The sequence below is a fragment of the Macaca mulatta genome, chromosome 15 (assembly GCF_049350105.2).
Source record: "Macaca mulatta isolate MMU2019108-1 chromosome 15, T2T-MMU8v2.0, whole genome shotgun sequence".
NCBI lineage: Eukaryota > Metazoa > Chordata > Mammalia > Primates > Cercopithecidae > Macaca > Macaca mulatta.
In genome coordinates, this window is record NC_133420.1 from 94,580,751 (window position 1) to 94,600,075 (window position 19,325).

At 42.3% G+C, this 19,325-nt stretch overlaps 1 protein-coding gene across 6 annotated transcripts in view; it reads right to left on the reverse strand.

Moving 5' to 3' along the window:
* Positions 1 to 19,325, reverse strand: part of RCL1 (RNA terminal phosphate cyclase like 1) — a 63,189-nt gene that overhangs the window by 18,096 nt on the left and 25,768 nt on the right. For 2 of the 6 annotated variants that reach the window (NM_001257757.1, XM_015117765.3), the window contains 5 exon segments: positions 1,130 to 1,255; positions 8,197 to 8,321; positions 9,234 to 9,308; positions 15,446 to 15,621; positions 18,872 to 18,943. In NM_001257757.1, coding sequence (NP_001244686.1) covers positions 1,130 to 1,255; positions 8,197 to 8,321; positions 9,234 to 9,308; positions 15,446 to 15,621; positions 18,872 to 18,943 — 574 coding nt within the window. 6 annotated transcript variants of the gene reach the window in all.

Here is a 19,325-nt window from a genome sequence, read left to right on the forward strand (position 1 = left end):
AATCCCAGCATCTGATGCCACCAGCTTTGTTGCTTTGGACTATGAGCCTCCACTGTATTTCTAAAACCACCTTCATCTTTCCATTGGGCCTTATAAAGGTCAAAGATTGTATAAAACACTCACCCCCCTCCTTTACTCTCTTTTCCTCTTTTTGCTGAAATTAAAAGAAACCACAGGTGAAACAGCTGTGGAAAAGAATCAGCTGTGGTATCACTTAAGAAGAAGTTGACTTCTTAACCTACAACAGTTAACCCCAGACTCTAATATTCTTATTTTTAAGAGACACAACCTGTAAGCCTCAGATTTGAAGTGAAATTATGCCATCATTCACACTGAAATGATTCAGTAAAAAACAAAAACAAACAAAACCCACAAACAAGTAAAGCAAATTTGGCAAAATATTTACTGTTAACTATAGGCAGCAGAAGTATATCTCAGTGTTCACTGTACTATTCTTTGATCTTTTCTGTAAGTTTAACATTTTCCTAATTCAAGAAAGTGGCTTTAATTGCTTCTCTAACTTCCTAGTTGCTAAATACACAAGCAAAGCCTAAAACAGCCATCTTCATTACATAGAGCATCATTTTTTAAGAACTTATTTTCCGTATTTAGGATGTTTTTCTAATTTTTAAAATTTTTATTTTTTAGCAAAGCAAAGGTTTTCACTAAACCAAATTCAAATCTGCAATAGCAGCTTTCTCGGGATGTAAATATGTTGTTTCCACTGATGAAGAGAGATGTCGACTTATACACTTAGATAACAAAAGATTTTAACCCTATACTGTTACTTACTCAGGGTGGAAGAACCTGTTCGCTTTAATTTTTTTGTTGGAACAGAGGGAAGATGGAATTTAAAGCTTAAAGCATTGTGTGTTAATAGATAAAGGTTTTAATTCCCCAAGGCTAGGAACGAGACCCTCAGCTTCCAGCTCTAGTCACTGGGATGCTTTCCATGTGACAGGCACTCAAGAAATGCCTGTTGGTGACAACAGCAAGAAGTCAGAAGGAAATTAATTCTGAAATTGTTCTTCCTCTGGCTGCGCAACCTCAGAGCTGGCAGTTTTAACTTCAACTAGAACAGGCATGTGAAAAAGCTGCAGAAACAGACTTCAAAAACACAGATACTTACTTCCCAGAGTTGACTCCTTTCATGTGATCTGTGTAAATATAGATATCAGGTATGAATTTGTTGAGGATGCTCCTTGCAGAATCCACAATCCGGTTCGCCATCTGAGGTGACACACGTACAGAGTACCTGCAGCCTGGAGTTAAGGATGTCATTCTGCTTGAACTCCAGAACAGAAAAAATCACTTACAAAGCTGGCAAGTATTCGTGGAACTGTAGTAACAAACTAGGACTTCCAAATCTATTGTTTTCCAACTGTATTTACTGAATTAGTACCGTAATTAATTTTTTTCATTATTATAAAAGGTCATGGCGAAAACATCTAAACAATAAAGAGAGTGGAAAGTATAAAGCTGGAGGTCCTCAACCCCACCCCTCACTTCCGACAGACATGCTTCCCCTAGAAATGGTTCAAGTCAATTTTGGAAGGCATAAAGACACCTGCCTCTCTGCGGGTCATGATCCAGGCTCCCTTTGAAGTACAACACCTAAGAACACTTTCTATTCTCTGTCCATTCCCACTGCTGTAGCCAATGAGTCTCTACACCACACAGGACCTGGGCGATCCCAATCCGCCTCCTGGTATGCTGACGGGAGAAGCAGAAAAAGTTCAGTGAAAGAACATGGTTGCTGCTATTTATAAATATATAAAAAGGTTTTTCTAACTTACAGGGCCTATTTTCTACTATTTAAGAATTAATTACTCCACTTGTGGATAACACAGCCTCCTCACACCTGCTACCTTATAGTTAAAATGTTAATAATTAGCACTCCTACAACAGGGCACCCCAGAAAAGAAAGAAGGAAGATATCAGTAACTCAAGTGAAAAGACTAGTGCTTGAGGAAATGGAAATTATTGCCTAAAACTAGACTTATAACAGAAGCTGGCTTTCCCCAACCACACATGTCAAAGAAAAAATAAGTGTGTATTGAACACTTCAATGTGCAATATGGTCAAGAGATGGCTATATATTTGGAACTAAAAAAAATGGAGAAATAACATGTGACCTTCCCACTATCCTGATACAAACCCCACGTGACAAGTTCAACAGGTAAAACGAGGTATGTGATCTGCCCATTCCAGCCCAGTGAGTGTTCAAGAACTGCTGTCAATAACATATTTAATTTTCATTTGAACTGCAGAAACAAAGTGCTCAGAGATGATACATGACCTGATCTGGCATCTAGCTCCCTTTTTGACCCATCCTGAACATCATACTAAAAGACCAATCTTCGTCATGCTGGTGACAGTCTCTCGGTGGCTCCTGATCCTCCCATATCTTGTTGTTAGAACCCCCAGCCTGCTCAGTGTGTCCATCTTCAGCTCTGCACCATCAACCCATCCATATTGCCCAAATTCCTCAACCTGAGCTGCTCTGCCCCATTCTCCCAGCCCTGAGGTCCCAAACTCTCTCCTGAAACCCTCCAGCCAGCACCCAAGTGTTGGCTCCACTTGAACTTACCATACATCTCTCTTCACATACACACATTTTGTTCTTGATCTTCAACAAGACCACACACTCTATAAGGGCAAGGGCTTTACTTCTGTAATCCCTCCCAACTCTCTAATACACTACTTTTGTACTCAGAAACGCTCAATAAATATTTAACTTGACTCAAAGGACAAACCTGAAATGAGGAAAGAGCAAAGAGGGATTTTTCAATACACACACAGCCCAGTTACATCACCATCTCTTCAGTCCAGAATGTACTTTTGACCACAGACGGCTTAGACAAACAGTCCTAGGTCTCATACCCTTTGGACCAAGTGGGTGCTGTCCTTCCGAAGTCTGAGGCTGCCTACTCTCCCCAGGAAAGCACAAGAGATGTCACCATCCTAACACATAATCCCACAGAGCTCATGGCTCCCAAAGTTCTTTCACATATATTATCACCTTACTTTATGCTCACAGTAACCCTGTGTTGAGAGCCATGGTTCTGAGTTCTAGGACTTAACATTAAAGACAACTAAGACAAAAAACTAAGACACTTGCTCAAAATTAAACAGATCTGACTCCCAAAAAGCATCTTCCTCCTCTCATCCATCCCAATATGGAAACACGAAGGGTACCGCACAGTACAAATTCAGGGCCAACAGAACCCTGTATTAGAACTCAGGCAGTGAAATGAAGAAGGCAAAGGAACTTTAAAGCCAGATACATCGAGTTGCTTAGAACCATTGGCTTGGTATGCATGTCCTACTAAAGAATGGCTAAGAGCCCCCAAGTTCTAGAATGAGATTATCTCTGTTCAAGTCCCAGCTCCAGCAACCTGCATCATTCCAGGTTAATTGTGCTAACTTCTCTGACGTCATTTCCTAATCAGTAAAAGAAAGATAATCATAACACATTCCTTACAGAGTTTGGAGGCGCAAATGAAATAAAATGCATGTAAAGCTCTTAATGCCTAGTGTGTAGCAGGAGCCCAGCAAATGTCAGCTATTGCTTTTCTTATTACTCATCCAAGATTCAAATCCCAAGCAGAGGTTCTTATTCTTTCAGGAATCAGAGAACTCTCTGGGAATCTGATGAAAGCTATGGACCCTCTCCTGAGAAACATATATACTTACAATTTTGCAGAAAAATTTTCAGGTTTATGAACCTCCTAAAGCCCATTTATGAAAACCATATTAAGAACCAATACCAATGTATAAGTCCATAGCTACAGTCCATATAGGACTCCCACTCTTCCCCTTCCCCAATGTTCCATGTCAGAGAAAGCTAAGAGGGATATGTGTATGTGTTACAGTAGGTGGAGATAAAGAAAGATAGCTTGATTCTCAAAGTACCTTCCCTACAGTCAAGGAAAAGAAACTAGATTATCCCACAAATTCCAACTTAACCCCCTTTACTGCCAGCTTTTTCACTTAATTCTCATGTACCAAATCATGAGCTCCTAGGATAGCACTGCAAAACTGAAACAGAATGCTCCTTTCTCTTACGCCCCACATAAGGCAAGGGTGAGAAACAGAGTGGGTGGCATTAAATAAAAGGTAACTACTGTCTAGTCACAGCTGCTGGCAGGAACCAACACCGGCTCCCTCTGGGCCCTGGCTGGTAGGTCATCTTGTAGAATGCAAGAGGGAAAAGATACACTTTGGAAGTAATTCAGTTAAGACCACAAATGCACACAAGAGAGTGAGCCTCATTCTCCCAATCTGAGCCCTCCTATGGGAAATACAACCTCCAAGCTTAGTCCAGTAGTCAATAAGCCTTGCAAGGAAAAAAACCACAAAACCAACTCAAGCTTTTTCCAAAGGCAGCTCTTTTTTTCCCAGGCTCCAAAACTGGAGAAGAGGGTGATCTCCATTCAAATCAACATTCCTTTGAGGTGTTTGTGAAATGGGCAGCTCTGCAGAGCAGTGGCTGAAACATTTGGTTTACAGACAGGGATCTGAGCAAGGGCACTGTGTCAACTCTCCTGGGGAGCTGGGAGGAAACCTCTACCAATCAGAGATATACTGGGAATGATTTCTGTGTCCTATCCCCTGCCTCCAGGGAGGGAAAGAACTTGGGACCTCACAATTATCTTCCTGGCTCAGGTTCTACACAGGGAAGCTTCCAAGAACATTAGAGGGAGAAGTCAGGGAGGAACAAAGTTACACCCAAGGTGCCCGGCACCGCAGCTCTTTTAACTTTTATATTCTCCCCTGGAAAACCCTTCCCCATTTCCCAGCACCATCATCAAAGGACACGAGCCATCTGTACACCCAGAGAGAACAAGGGGGACCCCACTGTGATGAAACCCATGTTGTTATGACAAGATTGTGTCAAAACAGAGCACACTGCCAGAAATCACATTTCCAGACTACAGAGACTGGATTCCAAACAAAGTTCACTGCCGCCAATACAACATTAAGGAAACACATCTCAAATAAGGAGGAAAAAAAACAACCACCCCCTAGACAAACCCAAAATAGTACTGAAAGTGTATTCCTGTACACTTATTGGAATGTATTGGAAGGTGTATTCCTGTACACTTATTGCACTTTTTTTCACCATTGCCAAAAATGTTGCGGTTAAAGCCATTAACCGCAGTGTATTTGGCAATGGTGAAAAGCAAAAAACAACTCAATGGCCATCAACAGGGTTTGATTTTGGGTGACAAGGATGGTAAAGATGTGCCTTCACAGTGGGGCATCAATGGTGGAATACAATGCATCTGTTAATAAGAATGAATTCAAGTAGAAAAGGCACATTGACTTTAAAAACACACCCTAGTTACACTGCATTTCCATTTCTTTCTAACCTCATTAACCTTATTCCAGCTCCTCTGATTTGGATATTAGAGTTGAACATCACCTTAGAAAGTTGCCTGGGCAATTTAACTATACATCAACCTCGGGGCTCCTAGGAAAGGAACATTTCTCCTTTTGCCCATTCTCTCCTGGTACACACAAGGCTTGACACTTACATGGGCTAGGGGACAACCATGCAAAGAACAGACCATAATCCAGGAAGGCTTTGTTATTATGTATTCCTGTGCTTTTGATAATCCTTAAAAAGAATGTCAGGCAGGACCCCAGGTTTGAGCTTCTATCTTAACTAGCACTCTCTGCCCATGACTCTGCAGCCCACCCCACTCCCTGCCCTTCACCACTTACTGTTCAAGCTATTTGAGGCCTCTGACAACAAAGTCCACACTACACCTCTCTTCCTCCAAGTAAGACCATCCCCAAACATCCTGAGAAATACAAAACCTGACCTTAAGGATCCACTCCAGCCCTGAGAAGCCGGCCTTCTGGTCTACCCCTCCTTGTCACACCCCCGCCAGGAAAGTCATCCCACAGCCCATCTTGCTCTATGGCCTCCAACACCTGTCCCCACCCAGATCCTGTCAGCACCTAGAATTTTACTTTCAATATCTGAAATCCCAAAACAAAACTCCCTAAACACAATCTCTTGTCCTACACAGTACATGTATCTATTTCCACTAGACCTGATCTTTAAACCTGTTAAAAGTTTCTTGTCCCTTGACCTGCTTTCTCCAGGCTGGTGAGCCCCTGTGACGATCCTCAGTGAGGAATGTACTTCCCGATGCTCCAGCACCCACCCTCCAACTGTCCTCCTGTAGGACCCACCCACCTTGCCAACCTGCATCCATCCTTGGATGAAATGGGTCCTCCCACGTTCTCTACTCCTCCCTCTAGGCTGCCAATTGCCACTGGACATAGCCACATGGCCATGCAACTGGCACTATGTTAACATTTCACCTTCGGCCAGGACCTTCGTGCTGTTCTACAGCCTTTTTCTTATCTTCAGTTATGATGCCCCACTGTGAAGACACATCTTTACCATCCTTGTCACACTTTCTTATCCTACCCTGCCCATCCCCTTACCCTCAATCCCATCCTAACTCAGTAACAACTGAAAAACTCACCCCAACCCCCTTCCACTCACCTCCACACAGCTCTACCTGGAGCCACCCTTACCGTATGCCTGTGGCCTTGAATCCATCCCCTCTCAAGTAAGAATAAAAAGAACAGTAGCAACCATTTACCCAAAGCTACTTACACACCAGTGCCTGCTACTGTGCAACTATAATCTCACTTTACCTTCATGAGAGTCCCACACAACAGTTATAACAGGACCAAGATATATAGGCAACCAAGGCTTAGGGCCAAAATGCTTCCATTGGTGAGTAGCACAGTCAGCATCAGCACCCACGTCTTTCTGACTCCAGCACCCGGGCTTTTAATCAGCTCATTACTTTGCTTCATTGGCATTAACAACCTACAAAAACACTCAAATCCTTACCAATCTTTCTGTAAAAGGGAGGGAGTCTCCCCCACTCTCGCTTCATCAAGTTACCACCTCATCCTTCCTTCTCCTTCTCTTTCCTGTCAAGATTCTGTAAACAGTGGTCCCCACAAGCCACCGTTTCCATCCCCTTCACTCCACAACCCAGAATTAGTCCCCTCAGGATCGAGATCCAGCACTCTTCCCCAGGGTATCAGTGGCAGCCTGCTGCTGAGTCCCTCAGCTTTTCCCCCACCCCAATGCTAACTCGTCAGGGCCTTTTAAGGTGCTGACCTGAGCTTCCAGGAAGCTATGTTTTGTGTATCCTCTTCCCCACTCTTACTTCCCTCCTTACTTAACTCTTGCTTTCAAGGTTTGGTGGCCTCACAGGGTTCCACCATCCTTTCTTTGCATTCTGCACAGTATCTGATTCCAGCCACCTTCAGCTCTTCACTGGCTCCTGCCTGTCTTCATGCCCCATCCTACCATCAAATGCCATAGACCAACCTGAAATCCGGTCACACTTCATTACTTGCCATTCGCTAGAACCACTGTGCGCTGCCACCTCTGCTCAGGCCCATTTTTCTACCTGAAGCACTCCTCCTTTCTCACTCTACTTTGCAATCCTCTGTTCTTCAAGGCTCCTTTCTATGGGAAAAAGTAAAAATTAAATGCCTCTACTTCAGAGTCACACAGACAAGGTTCAAATCCTAGCTCTGCAGTGTGGTGTTATTAACAAATTCCTTAAGCTTTTGAAGTCTCAGTTTCCCCATCTGCAAAAAAGGATGTAAGTGAACTCAAGAGTCAATCTGAGGCTTAAAAGCATGCAAAGGGACTACCGCAGAGTAAGTACTTAATAGTAGGTATTGTTCATTATGATTACTCCCGCCTCCCTAGGTCCTCCAGACAAAATTGACCACTGTCTACTCCAGGCCCCCACCCCACTGCACACATCATTTTGCATGTTATATCAGAACAGTGTGTTTTCATATTTGGCTCCTTCACCGAATGATGACCTCTTCTGAGGGAGGAACTGCAGTATATTCATGGTCCCCAAACCAAAGCACTTGAGAGAGGATCACATACATCAGAGCCTAAATGTTAACTGGAAAATTTAAAAAAAAAAAAAGAATGACTCAATCAATCTAGTCATGGTGAGGCAGATAACAGAACATCCTAACTCAGCCAGCAATTATGATTTCACTGTTAAGACTTTTCAAAGTTGTAGTTTAAAATGTAAATAACGTCGGGAAGAAGTAAAGCTGTTAGTCATTCTTATCTTAGTGAGGCAAGAAAAAAAAAAAAGAAATCCAAATAAATGGAAAGGATACGCCATTCCTCTAATACGTTTGATTTTTCCTGGATCTGTGAGTTGAATGGGCTTCAAGACCTTCCTTACAGGACATGAGAAAACCACTTCGCCTCCTCCTCCAGGAGGCATTCCCCGTCGCACAATCTACACAGAGAGTGAGAAAGATGAGGCGAGGATGCAGCAAAGCAATGGATTACCCTGACACCCTGCCCAGGAAGGTTTACACCAGCAGATGCTTCCTTACAAGGCATAGCTCTTCCATATTCAATCTGTCATTCCCTTCAAGACCAACAGCACCTTATGTTGGCTCCTAGAGAGTACACGCTCAGCATGTGTCAAAGTCCAAGTCCATTACCCAAGTGGCTGTGCCACTCACCTCTTTAACCCTGAACAGGTCACTTCTTTATCCTTAAAATATGGAGCTGACCTAGTCCATCATCTGAGCCCATTTCTTAATAATCAGAAACCCCTTTTTCTCCTCCCATGCAAATAACTGATCTACCAAAACATTATTAAATAAAAATGAAGTCATTTCCCCCGTTTAAAACATGAATGTAAACGGCAGAGATGCTAAATGGTTTACCTCATTGGACTGATATAATTCAACAATATACAGATGCTTAAACTACTTCTACTAGATTTTGGAAATACTGAAAATTCTCAGGGACATCCAGGCTGGGAGCCCCTGAACATAAATTATATCCAGATCATTTAGATCAGAAAGCCAATATGGCCCAAATCTATTCTCCACTGCTTGCTAGCTGAGGGACATGGGCGGAGCTGTTGCGAGGAGAAAAGGAGTTAGTCTTTGTAAACTGCTTAGAACAGCCCCTACCGCAAAGTAAGTGCAACAGAACTGTCAGCTACGATTGTTATTACTAAAGGGTCCCTTGCAGTTCTAAGTCTGTAGCGTTTACTTCATGAGCCCTGTGAGTCTTCTGATAACTGGTAACCTCAAATGTGACACACATACACTGAGTCACACAGCTCTTCCAATGAGTCAGTGGGAAAATGTTCTCCACAGGAACATATGGTCAACAGTTCAAACATTCTTACCTTCAGTTCAAATGATTCACCATCAATCCCAAATTGTTTCAACAAAGGGAGTGCTGTCGCCTTAAGAACATCAACCTATGAAATTATTTCAGAAAAGAAAAGTTTAATTAAACCTTTGGCAGAATAGAAGAGTCAAAAAAACAAGTGAGGCTTAGCAACCAGGTAGATGATGCAGTGTGGTAAACAGAAAGGATGCTGGCATACAACTGAGAGAGTGGGCTGGCTCTGCCTAAGCAACACTGATTTCACAGGCCACTGGGCTTCTCTGAACTGCACTTTCCTCATTTATGACATGGAGACCTACCTTACAGTCATCATGAGCGTCAGAGGCATAATACAAAATGCATGGAGAGACTGGACTGTTGTAGAAAACAAATGGATGGAGACCCCTACTCATTTTTTTTTTTTTTTTTTTTTTTTTGAGATGGAGTCTTGCTCTGTCGCCAGGTTGGAATGCAGCAATGTGATCTCGGCTCACTGCAACTTCTGCCTCCCAGGTTCAAGCAATTCTCCTGCTCAGCCTCCCGAGTAGCTGGGACTACAGGTGCACGCCACCACACCCAGCTAATTTTTGTATTTTTAGTAGAGATGGGGTTTCACCATGTTGGCCAGGATGGTCTCGATCTCTTGACCTTGTGATCTGCCCACCTCAACCTCCCAAAGTGCTGGGATTACAGGTGTGAGCCACCACGCCCAGCCTGGAGAACCCTACTCATTCTTATAGATATAAACGCTACAGAAGAAAATAATATTTTCATTAACATTTGTCCAGTATGGTTATTTAATGTTTAGAGCTGGTAGCATTCCGAGTCAAAGCAAACCAAATGAACTATTCAGCAGCTCACCTAAGAATGCCAATGATGAGCACCACACAAGCAGCTAAAGGGAAGGTGATGGTTTTACATGGGAGTTGGGGAGTGAGGGTGATGATAGCCTCAAACTACAGGAAGCAGCACAAACTCAAAACTACAATTACAACATCCACAGTTAATGGCAAAACTTTGCCACGTGTTACTGTTATCTCCTCCTGCATTCAGAGCTCCTAGGAAGTCTGGGGTCTTTCTGATCCATTTGTGGATTCCTGATAAGGGTATAAAGATGACATTCAAATCATGTACTGTTATCTAACGAGTTGGCAAATGCTGCCTCAACTGCTACATGGGAAAGAAAATTACTCCATTACTTGTTCCCTTCTTGGACCTGTCAGCTGGACCTGTGAGGGTGGGCACCACATAGAAGGCATAGGAAAAGCCCTAGTCCTGGTTCCAGCTCTGCTTCTAATTAGCTATGTTGCCTCAGACAAGAAAATCACAACTATCTGAATTTCCTTATCTCTAAGGCAAGGGGCTCAAGCCCAGCTACCTCCAAGTTGCAACCAACTCTAATAGGCTAAGAAGCCGGAACTAAATATTGTGATATCAGAAAATTACCAGATGTAGGAATGACCTGTGAGGCCTAAGAACATGCTTAGAATGGATCAGGTGGGGCAAGGGAAACTAGGAAAACCATTAAAGATTAGCTAATTTTAAATATTAAAGCTACAGCCTGAGCAACATAGTAAGACCTCATCTCTACTAAAAAAATTAGCTGGGCATGGTGCACACCTGTGGCCCTAGCTACTTGAGAGGCTGGTGGGAGGATCACTTGAGCCCAGGACTTTAAGACTTCAGTGAGCTATGATCATGCCACTGCACTCCAGCCTGGGAGACATAGTGAGACCCTGTCTCTAAAAATAAAAAAATAAAGCTAAGCACACTCAAAAACTTAATATATGCATTTAGCATTGCCAGATAAAGAAGAATACAGCTGAGGCTTAAGGGCAGCTGGGGAGAAGGCCAAGTCAGATTCTGAAAAAGCAGGAGATGCTTTTACTGCAGTTACTCTGGCCAGCCACCGGCTCTCCTGAGGGGAAAAAAAGGTGAAAAAACACAGCCTTTCTTCTGGCTCATCCTTCCTATACCTTGAGTCACAAAAGGTGAAGCCAAATTTACTTAGTTCAGCCAGAAGCCCAAGGGTAACTCCAGGTGTAGTCCTGTCCCCTTATCACTCTCCATCTGACATGGAGGACAAGCAACTTGGTGCAGTGGGACAAGAGCAGGAAAAGCAGATAAGGGCTTGGGACCTACTCTGCCTCTCACTGGCTGTGAGACCCTAGACACTTCCCTGTCTCCTGGGCCTCAGTTTCCTCCTGTGTAAAATGAGAGGCGGGGCTGAACACTCTACAGTCTCCTGCAGCTTTGCACATTCTAGTTTTAGCAGAGTGATGGTGGCCTGCAAGTTCTGCTTAAGGGAAACTGATTGGTCCACTCTGAGGTCAGAGAGAAAAGGCAAAGATCTCACCTAAGTGGCAGCTCAGGGCAAAGGCATTAATATTACAGTGCAGTCAATCAATCAAAAGGTAAACATGTAATCAATCTATGCTTAAAAAAAGGGGGGAGGGCGGGGGAGAAAACTGCTCTCCAGTTACCTTGTCTGAAACACCCGCCTCACTGGGTTGGTAGAAGAATTAAATATGGATATACACATACATACATATGTACACCTAGAATAATGCCCAGTACACGGTAGACATTATTGTACTTCTTTTTCTTCTCTAAGAGGGAAGTGGAAAAGAATGGAATCTTCACCCACCATTGGAGCAGCTTGTTGGCACCAATAAATAATTACTGGGAGCTCTGGTGCCACACCACTAAGAGTCAGGAGACCTCCTAAAACTTTTCTTCTCTTTAAAATTTCTCCCCACTTTCTATTCTCTTGCCACTAAGGAAAAAATGTCTTCTTCCTTTTCATAAGGCTCATTCCATCACCTCTGTTTTCAATCCTTATCCCCTCTGGACTTCGGCAAGGACTCTCCGCTCTTTGAATTCTTTTCTTTTCCATCACAGCTTCTCCTCAGCCTACAAGCAAGTTCAAACTTCCCCTAGCCTAAAAAAAATTCCCAACCTCAGCTCTTAAGAACTTCTGGGGCCGGGCGCGGTGTCTCAAGCCTGTAATCCCAGCACTTTGGGAGGCCGAGGCGGGCGGATCACGAGGTCAGGAGTTCGAGACCATCCTGGCTAACACGGTGAAACCCCGTCTCTACTAAAAAATACAAAAAACTAGCCGGGCGAGGTGGTGGGCGCCTGTAGTCCCAGCTACTCGGGAGGCTGAGGCAGGAGAATGGCGTAAAAACCCGGGAGGCAGAGCTTGCAATGAGCTGAGATCTCGCCACTGCACTCCAGCCTGGGCGACACAGCGAGACTCCATCTCAAAAAAAAAAAAAAGAACTTCTGGAAGAATCTCCTAACTTTCCAATAGCTCTAGTTCCTACTCATTCCTCAGTCTGTTCCTGTCCTTATACTCCAATGATATTGTTCTCTCAAAGGTCAATAAAAATGTCTCACTGCTGAATCTGACTCAACTCCGGCAAAGAGTGATTCTGTGGATTATCCCTGACTTCTTAGAACTTGATTCCTGCTTGGCTTCTCCAAATACTTCTATCTTCACAGTCACTCCATCTCTAGCTCCTCTTCTCCCACTCACACCTTAAACATTCATTTCTCCTTCTTCCATTCTCAGTCCCTTGGACCATGGGGCAGAAACTCTAATGCCCATAGAGGGCAGAGAGGAAGCTTAAATGAATGATGAGGTCGGCTGTGACCTGTGTCCAGCTGAAAGCTCACACTTTATCCAAAAAAGGCAGCTGCTACTCACCTCCAACTGATGGCTGTCGTGGAGGAACCACCATTCAGTATTGTCACACTGCCCTATTATAATGTAAAATCTGGAGTTTCAAACATGAACAATCAATTCAGATACATACACACACCACCAACAACCACCACCACCGCCGCCACCACTGCCACACTGTACATGTCAAAGGAAAAACACGTGAAAGATGAATTCAGCCAAACCCACCAGTGTTCAGCCTCAGCCTAATCAATCTCATATTCCTAGAGGCTTAAGTATCAGCAGGTAAGATTCTGATGACCTGTCTCTGAGGCTCCAGACAATAATTTCTAACTGCCAACTGGAAATCCTGATATGGTCAGGCTGCCAACATCCCAGGGAACAGGACCACAATAAAAAGCATCACCCATTATCCTACTGCAATTTTCCTCTTCCCTTTGTCAAATGGGAATGATCTTTATGATCATGATCCTTTATGGCAACCAGGACAGAAATTGTGAAGTCATCTATGGCCCCTTCCTCTCATTCCACCTCCAATTAGTTGTCCTATCTGCTCCTTCCTTTCTCCTTCCATCTCCATAATGCCCAAGCTAGTCTATCACCTCTCCATTCATCTTTCACTCAACCTCCAGAATTACCTTCCTAAAACCCAGGCTGACTCTGATTTTCCCTCCTCAAGAAACCCTTTCTGACACTAAGCACTTTGCTTCTACCTCTATCAGAGCCCAAGGGTATTCATCCTTGTAATCTCCCTAAATGAGTTCCCAGCTGTCCACCCCAAGAGACTAGGAGTTTGTTAAGGACTGAATCACTCATTTCATCCTTGTATGCAGAGTAGATGCAGACATGAACTAATGAGGAAACCACACAGAAAAGAAGAAGCTAGAAATGAAGGAGCCATGGAATGAGCTGAAGAAGTCACTTTTTATTCAGGATTAGGTATATTTATTTTACTCTGGCCTGGAGTCAGATACCAACCAAGGTCATTTTAGTCATGCAGCTGGCAAAAGCAGATACTCCTACAGCATAAGAAAACAGATTTTTGGGTACCACTTCTGAGAAATTCATCAACTGATCTTTTGTCAATGTTAGCATATAAAATTTTTAAAATATTGCCAGTGAGAAAAGCTTTTAAGATAATTAGCAAGTGTAGAAAAAAAGTACAAAACGGATACACACACTGCTGTATACTTCAGGGCCTTTTCCCACTGTTTGAGGCACCTTCCCCTCTTCCAACCTAAAGGTATTTATACCTCTTCTCATTCTTTTATGCAAAGAACTCATTTCCTATAGTCTTCTAGAAAATGCAAAAAATAAAAATAAAAAAACACTTAATTAAATATTCTAAAGAGTTTACGCAACATTCCTTTACAGCTTAAGAATTCCAGATCTTGTACTATACTCAGTATCCCAGGAAAAAGAGTTTATGCAGCTAAATTTCCAAGAATTGAAGAATAAGTTTTTATTGCCTAAGAACATATTAACAACGTTTATACCCTAGTAGGTATCTTGGTGAATACCAGCAGTCTCTACTTTGGGGCTCACAGCATCACCTCATTGGTCCTCCCTGAGTAGAAAAGCTACATAATTCACATTCTGCCTCAGAAGCTACCCATTCATTGGTCTTGGCCTGTAATGGTAAAGACAAGCATACTACCTCTGTCTGGACTTTGCATCATGGCCATCAGTTTTAAGGTATCTTCTCTGACAGCAGAGCATCCAAAAGCAGGGAATCCACGCCTCCCTACAAGGGAGGAAGGCCTGGACAGGACTTCTCTAGACTTCTCTAATCTCTCTGTATCTCTCTGACATACACACACACACACACACACACACACACACACACACACACACCCCATCCTAGAATGGCACGAAGACAGTTGTGATCATAATAAAAAGTTTTGCTTGATATTAAACCATTCTCTCCATATCTGCAGAAAAATTAGCATGTTTAATAAAAAGTTTGCTCTGGCATGGCTCTTGGTGAAAAAAATAAAATAAAAATGAAAAGCTTGCTGACACCCACAAACTACCAAATCTCACACATTCCTTTCCTGACTTTATGCCCTTTTTCTATCTGCAAACTCTTCTCAGAAAACAAAAGCCCTTGAGTTTATGATTGAAGCCTGGGTAAGTCAAGATTATGCTGTAGCAATGCCAAGGAACTATGATCTCCTGCCCAAAATTTGATAGGCTGCCCTCTAGCCTCAGCTACCACAGGACCTTACAAAAACTCCACTCTGACATACTACAGCCAACAGAACTATAGTTCATGTCAACTATGACTGCAAGCAACTGTTTTGAAGGTTCTTAGATAACAACAAAAGGCGCCTGGGTAACTGTTAACAATAGTCCTGAATTTGATGACCCTAAGTTTTGGTTCATCTGCATCCTGGAGTGATTAACCTCTAAATCTCAAGGTAAATAACAAAAAGAATATACATTTGAAATAAAACTGCTTTATGAGGAACTTTTGTCTCACAAGTCGGGTTGTGACAAGAGACAAAACAAAAACCACACCACGGTTTGTTCTCAATACTCACTGAAGGGTCAACCTGATCATTGGTCACTCCTCGTAGAACTATTTTTAACGGGTGCTTCATAAATGGAGCCAAGCAAAGAAGACTCTCCAGGTAATAGCCAATGCCACGAAGGACGCTACAGTCATGTTCCACAGATCCACCATACAGGAGGCCAGGCTGATAATATAAGGTTGTTCCTTAAACCAGAAGAAAAAGAGCCACATTCAGCAGGAAAAAAACTAAAATGTCACAAAGGTAATGAAGGCAGTGAGTTCCAAGGGGAAAGTCTGACAAGGGCATCCAAGAGCGCCTGAAATGCCATCGCTAAGAGCCCACACTTCACTCCAAAAGCTGACTCACTACTGTCAAGCCCCTGTAACAATAATAAACTGTGAATGTAATTTAATAATCAGTAATAAATTAAGCCCCTCCCTAAGCCATCTGAGTTGCCAAAGTCATGGCAGGGCATAGAATAGAGATCCTAATAAGCACCCTAGTCTCCCAACAGCACACTAGGCTGACCACAGAGGGGAATTACAAATGATGTGCTTAAATCATCACACCAGCAACCAGCACCCTCCAGGGCTGCTGAAATGAGATTTCTCATACACCTCATTCACCAAACATGATGCCAAGAAAAGGCAAGTACTTTATGGCATTCAATGCCATTAATAGTAGCTCATTTAATTTAATATTGATACATGGAAATGCCTAATATGTTATGACTTTAGTGGAAACTACTATCTTTATTCACTTTTCACAAAATCATATCATTCAAAAAGCTTTGTTTTGAGACAGGGTCTTGCCCTATCCCCTAAGCTGGAGTACAGTGGCATGATCACAGCTTGCTGCAGCTCGACTTCCAGAGCCCAAGCAATCCTCCCACCTCAGCCTCCAGAGTAGCTGGGACCATGCCCAGCTAATTCTTTTTTCTTTTTCTTTTCTTTCTTTCTTTTTTTTTTTTTTTTTAAGAGAAAGGGTCTCACTACGTTGCCCAGGATGGTCTTGAACTCTTGGGCTCAAGTGATCCTCCCACCTCAGCCTCCCAAAGTGCTGGGACCCTAGGCACATGCCACCACGCTCAGCTGATCTTTTTTTTTTTTTTTTTTGAGAAAGGGTCTCACTATGTTGCCCAGGCTAGTCTTGAACTCCTAGGCTCAGCTTCCCAAAGTGCTGAGATTACACACATGAATCACCGTGCCTGGCTATCCAAAAAGCTTCTTACGCCCATCTCAGCTTCCCAAAGTGCTGGGATTACAGGCATCAACCACCATGCCTGGCTATCTAAAAAGCTTCTTACTAGATTTACATATCAATGTAAAAAATTGTAAATGATCTAGGAGGACATAAATGGTGGAACAGGGTATTTCTGCTGCACAAAATATTTTGCAATGCCCTCTGGCACAATTTACCAAAAATATATTTAACATTAGAGGAAGGAGGCATGTTCAGTCACTTAAATGGGAAAAAGTTCTTGGGACTTTCATAAAATAAATTTAGGCTTTACTATAATCCAAACAATCACAATCAGGACCATATTCTTATCAAAGTAATGAACACTTCTCAAATGGATTCTGGGTCCGTTATTTGAAATAGTTGTAAGGGTCACAAAACCATTCTTTAGATCAAAAAAACAAAAAAAAGACTATATATTCACTACATCCTTCAAATCTGTATGTTTATTTATACAAATTAACCAAATGAGAAACTTGCCAGATTATCAAAATGAAGGCTTTTACTACTCTGATGGGGAAAATTAAAAGGACATGTAGTGGGAGCAGAATCACGTAAATGTCTTACTCCTCAATCTACATTGCAGATATGACTAGAAAAGAAGAGAATTGGGCCAGGCGCTGTGGCTCATGCCTGTAATCCCAGCACTTTGGAAGGCTGAGGTGGATGGATCACCTGACATCAGGGGTTTGAGACCAGCCTGACCAAAGCGGTGAAACCCTGTCTCTACTAAAAAATACAAAAAAAAAAAAAAAAATTAGCCAGGCATGGTGGCAGGCACCTGTAATTCCAGCTACTAGGGAGGCTGAGGCAGGAGAATTGCTTGAACCTGGGAGGCAGAAGTTGCAGTGTGCCAAGATCGCACCACTGCACTCTAGCCTAGGTGACAGAGCAAGACTCTACCTCACACACACAAAAAAAAAGAATAGAAATATCTGTCTTCCAGATCACCAAAAAAGTTACTGAAAAAACCTCCAGCAATTTCAAAGCAAACAAGCTAAAGGAAATTAAGGGACTCATAGCTGGCAAAAGACATGTGAGCACCTCATTCCCAAAACCTGTTCTCTATAAGATATGGCTGAATGCAGCTATAGATCAGAATATCTCACGTGGTCCAGGACCAAATATGAACCTGAGCTTGCCTTAAGAGAGCCAAGATAGGGAAAAGATCAGAGATTTGTGGAATGCGTGTGGAAAGGTACAGAGTTAATGGAGTCAGCCAAAGGATGTTTGCCACGGTTTTCCATACAGTGTAGACACAAGTTTCTAATAGAAAAACTAAAAGCTAGAAACAACCTAAATGTTTATCAGTGGGGAATAGTTAAATAAATTATCATGCATCCATACAATGGAATACTATACAGAAATATTGAGGAAAACCTGCATGTGCTGGCAGGGCAAGTTCTCTGAGACATTTGTACTAGCAAAAAAAAAAAAAAAAAATGCTGGCTGAAGAACAATATGAAGAGAATGATGCTGTTGATGGTCTGCATTATGCAAATGTCCATGTAAGCAAATGCTGTGACAGTGGCTACCCCTGGAGAGCGGAATGGAAGAGGAAAGAAGTGAAGGTATGTTCACATCTTTTGCATATACTCGCGTGAACTTATTTTAACAAACAAAATTTTAAAATAAATAGAATTCAGCCCATAAACTACCTCATAGAGTTGGTTGAAATAATTTAATGTGATAATATAATAAATGGACTTCAGAAAGTTTCATGTAAACATTATGTATAAAATATTTATTGCTAAAAAAAAAGAGGAGGGACTTGCTTATGGATCTGAAATTTTCTGTCTTCTAACTTCCTTAAATCAAATGTATGCCCTTCAAATTGGGAGACTTCATGTACATCTTTGGAAAATCATATCATAGAGAGGTAACTGGGTCTTTCCATAGGAACACGGTATTTTTTTTTAATGATCTAGAATGATATGCTTTTATTATGATCTACATTCACAGCTTCCTCATATAACTCCAAAGTTATACGGTGAGTTCCTCATATAAGTCCCCCCAAAATTCTAATTTAATGGTGATTTATATAATACAAAGTGATTAGTGAAGTTTTAAACATAATATTTATACCATTAAAAAGAGTGAGATGGATAAGCAGAGACTGACTGGAAAAAAAAAAAAAAGAAAAGAAAAAAAAGAGGGAGAAACAGGAATGCTTTAGTGCACGGAAGTGCTTTTAGGAATCTAAAAGGAGCTTACCTGTTTGGTTTATTTCAATTCGAGAACCATTTGTTATTTTATCCAACAGTCTTATGAAGCTGGCTTCGAAATCTGTGAAGAGAAAAAAAATCTGTGAAGAAAAGAGAAGACAGACTGGCCTCATGTCAGGTCAACATTTTCAGAGCACACGCCTGATTCAGGTACTATGGCAGATGGCAGGTTACTTCCTGCATCACACCTACGCTTTCCTAAAGGACTGGGTAGGTTCACGGGTTGAGGAACCTCAGGCAGTTGAAAAGCACTGACTGGTACATACATGTTTAGTAGAACTTAGAAACAATTCAGCTTTCGCACTGCGCGCGCGCGCGCGCACACACACACACACACACACACACACACACACACACGCACAAAATAGCAGCTCTACCAGCAATCTAATGGGATATTAATATCGGCAGCATAAAACCCTTGAGACCTATTCTTCTGAACTCAG